At 38.6% G+C, this 3,858-nt stretch overlaps 1 protein-coding gene across 2 annotated transcripts in view; it reads left to right on the top strand.

Moving 5' to 3' along the window:
- The window catches only part of LOC107084174 (actin-binding LIM protein 3-like), a 60,081-nt gene that overhangs the window by 30,434 nt on the left and 25,789 nt on the right, over positions 1 to 3,858 (top strand). For both annotated transcript variants that reach the window (XM_015373885.1, XM_015373884.1), the window contains exons 8-9: positions 1,877 to 1,935; positions 3,465 to 3,545. In XM_015373885.1, the coding sequence (XP_015229371.1) occupies positions 1,877 to 1,935; positions 3,465 to 3,545 (140 nt within the window). The remainder of the gene's footprint in view (positions 1 to 1,876; positions 1,936 to 3,464; positions 3,546 to 3,858) is intronic.

Genomic DNA, 3,858 nt, shown 5'->3' with positions numbered 1-3,858 from the left:
AAGATTTGTACTTTTTTATGTTGTGTAATTTTCTTTTTCTTCGAATTGATATTATAAAACTGGTATCGAAAAAAGTATCGTTCAGGAACTTGTATTGAAGTGAAGGTATTGGTATTGGTACCGGAACCGAAAATTTTTGAACAATACCCAGCCCTACAAGGCAGGATGGTCTCCTGACTGGATCATGAGACAGGAGTGGATCATCCCCTTGCACAAATCTTTCATAAGCACACATTAATTTTAGAATCATTATTGAATAAACCTAACAGGGGGAGAGACATGTGGCAAAAGACCATAGGTCAGATTCGAACCTTGGTGGGCCACGTCGATGAGTAAGGCCTCCATACATGGGTTGTGCGTGCTAAGTGCTGCGCCACCTGCACACCCATATGAAACCTTTATGAGTTAATTTCATACTGATTGTCTTCTCAGTAGTAAACGATGGCTAAGTTGCTTTCTAGGATAACAAATCACATGTATTTTCCTATGCTTAGACATAACAGGCTTAGATTATTCTATAATGTCCCTTAGTGCAGAAATCGATTGAATAAAATTCAAACGTCTAATTTAATAATTCATTTGTCACTGTAAGGTGAGAAGACAGCATTGTCTAGAACTGGTTTTAGGACAAAACAAAGTGTAGCACATATTGCTAGGGAAAAAAGGGAGATGCAGCGCAAAGGAGAAGATATTAAGAAGTATTGATGCAGTATGAATTATGTATTAAAGGTATAGTGGAGTATTTTCACAAATTTTTGAAAAAACCCGCCCTCTCCACTTTGAAAGAAATGCACATGCACAACCCTGTACCCACTCCGGACAGGGAATGCCTATTAAACCCATTTCTCCTCTTGCACGTTCTGTTTAAAAGTTTCTGTTTGCATCGCTCATAGAAGCTTACTTTCCAAAAGAAGATTTGCAATTTTTCCACTATGTCAGACTCAGCACCTGTAAGTGAAAATGGGGATGACAAGGTACGTTACCTTACGTTAACATATCACCAGAATGATTGACAATTACGAGGACCACTTATTTTGATGATCCATCCAGAAAAAGAACATCCTCCACTATACCTTTAGGGTATAAATGTTCGTTATTTTCTACTAGTTACAACAGGACATGGCTGGGGTTCAATTAACAATTATTTTGTCCTGACCCAGGGATTATCTGCTGGACTGTGTGTGAGTCTGGGTGTGTGTGCACGCAGGGCGGATGTATGAACATCATCATCACTATCAGATCCTCCTGCATATAACATCCTGACATTAGTGGTTTATTGTTATGAATAATCTGTAATAGCTTCCAATCATTTCCTCTTCCCTCTCCTGCTCTCTCTCTGCCACTCTATCTTTCTTCTGCCTCTGCCTCTCCCACAGCTTTCACTGGGCATTGCAGTAACTTTCACAGCATGAGTTTGGCTATTTATGTTTTATGTAACTTGTAACACACAATGCTAATTTTAAAGGTGCAAAATAAACTTATATCTCTGATTTTTAGTTTAATTCTTTGTAGGTTTTCCCAGTTGTAAAGATGAAAAGAGTTTCTACAGCTTGCTTTTGAGACACTTACAGGATAGAAGTTCATCTAAGTTGAGAATTATTTGTGTTGTTAGCTTAGCTAAAGATGATTTTAACTTTGTTCATGGGTACAAAGAAAACCATATAAAGCTACAGGCTCTGTTCACAGACTAGACAAACTGCCTCCAAAGCCATAGATCCTGCGTTCAGTGTTTGTGTGTGCATGGTTGATGGATGTTGATGCACTTGAGAGAGGCTGATTTGTTCCTCATAGGATCCCATAAACCTGTATGGCTGTTGCCCACACACAATAAACAAGGGTAACTGAGGAAGAATCGTGTGTTTCTGTGTCTGTGTAGGTTCGGAGGTTTGGCACCCCATGTGTAAAGAAGCAGCTCGGCTGGAGAGAAAACTGAGGGTGAGTGATACTCAGAGTATCTCCAACCTCCTGCCCTTCCTATCTATTTCTTTGCTCCATATTCTCCTAGTCAAAATGTGTTGTTCATGCTTTCTAAGCCTCGGTGGTTCATTTGACTTCATCATGAAGTAATGCTAACCATGCGAATCATAAGATAAGATAATATGCTGACAACCTTTATATAAATATATATCTTATAATTATATGTTATTTTGATCAAAGAGTTACTTTAATTCCTGTAAATTTACAGAGTTCAGTAAGAGTCCACACAGTTGCATAAAGTTACGGAAAGATATTTGTGTCCCAGAGGTTGCTGCAGTATGACTAGATCTCAGACTTGGCAAAGTTTTTTATGCCTGATGCCCATCCTGGCACACCCAAACCCAGGTCCCCTGGATCGGGTCACGGTCATAGATATAAATCACCTCACCATAGAGACTCCATTAAGTTACAGAAAGACAAACTCTAAAAAACAAACAAACAAACAAAAATAAACATAAGGGGAATGAGAACCTAAACGGAGAAAGGTAAAAAAAAAAAAAAAAAGGCACATAACAGTGCCAATACATCTGCTAAACCTCAATCTCTTTAAAAAAATACAAATTAATCTGAAAACAGGACTTCATGTTACTCCCAGACCAATTAATAAGAGCTGGAAAATAACAAATCAAAATGAAGTCAGAAGCTGGTGGTAACCACACACCCATATGATGCCACCTTTTGTACACAGACTCAGTGTTTACATAGCTGACCGACAAAAGTACGAATACTTTGTTACTATAGTTTAGTACACTTTTTATGTATCTATACTTTACTCCATTACTTATTTTTCTTCCTACTTCTGACTTCTACTCATTACATTTTCACACAGGTATCTGTACTTTCTATTCCTTATATTTTTAAAAACGTTACTCGTTACTCTTGGATTCGGTTTAATGTTTATAAATATTTATTTCATGTCATGTGCTCCATCCAATGCAGATCATTGGCTCCATCCACATCTAGTGAAAACTAGTGTAATTGGATGAGTCATATAACGCAAACACTCATTGGTTAGCTAAAGGAAATCACCAGAAGCAAGCAGGTGTTCTTTAAACTGCAAACGTGAATTGTCTATGCCATGCTACAATGTGGGATTCAGAAAAAGATGTTGAAATGTCTGAAAGGTTGGACACAGATGAGAGCGTTTTGGGAGACGGAGACCAACAAGAACTCCCTCATCCTTGTCCCTATCTCAAAGACTTTTTTGAAATAGTCGAAATATTCAATTCATATAGTGGCCTCTGGCGGTTTTTTTTAAAGGTTACTTTATACTTTTAGTAGTTTTTGGAGCAATAACTTTTTCACTTTTACTTGAGTAAAGAGGTCAAGTTGATACTTCAACTTTTACCAGAATGTTTTTTTAAAACTGCAGTATCTATACTTCTGCTTAAGTAACAAATGTGTGTAGTTTCGACACCACTGCTGACCGACTCTGTGTGTTTAAGTCCCTCATGTTCATACTCTTGCTCTGTTGTTTGGTCCACCAGCTGAGACGAACCTCTGAGACTGCATCCACTTCTCCATCAGGTTCCTCTCCGCTGCTTGGCTCCCCTCACCGGCTCATCTGTGTGAGTATCTCCCATCACAGGGCTTCAGAGGTTCCAGCTTGTACCGTCTCTGTCACAGCTGTCATCCCAATGTCAGTCATACAGACACATTGATCTCTCTCCCTGTGCAACTATCTGTATGTCTGGGATTGTTTTGATTAAACTCACTCATCTCTAGTTTTCTATTTAAGACAATTTTGTGTCCTTGTGTGAATGTGTGTGCATCCTTATGTTTCCCTTACAGTCTTAAGGGCTTGTTATACTCCCACAGCAGTGTCTCGCAGCGAGCTTGTCAGATGTATGACGCAGATATTTTTGATTTATGCCCAATTTT

The sequence above is a fragment of the Cyprinodon variegatus genome, unplaced genomic scaffold (assembly GCF_000732505.1).
Source record: "Cyprinodon variegatus isolate N-32 unplaced genomic scaffold, C_variegatus-1.0 Scaffold94, whole genome shotgun sequence".
Taxonomy (NCBI): domain Eukaryota; kingdom Metazoa; phylum Chordata; class Actinopteri; order Cyprinodontiformes; family Cyprinodontidae; genus Cyprinodon; species Cyprinodon variegatus.
Note: the sequence above shows the minus strand (reverse complement) of the source record. Positions and strands in the feature narration are given on the sequence as shown.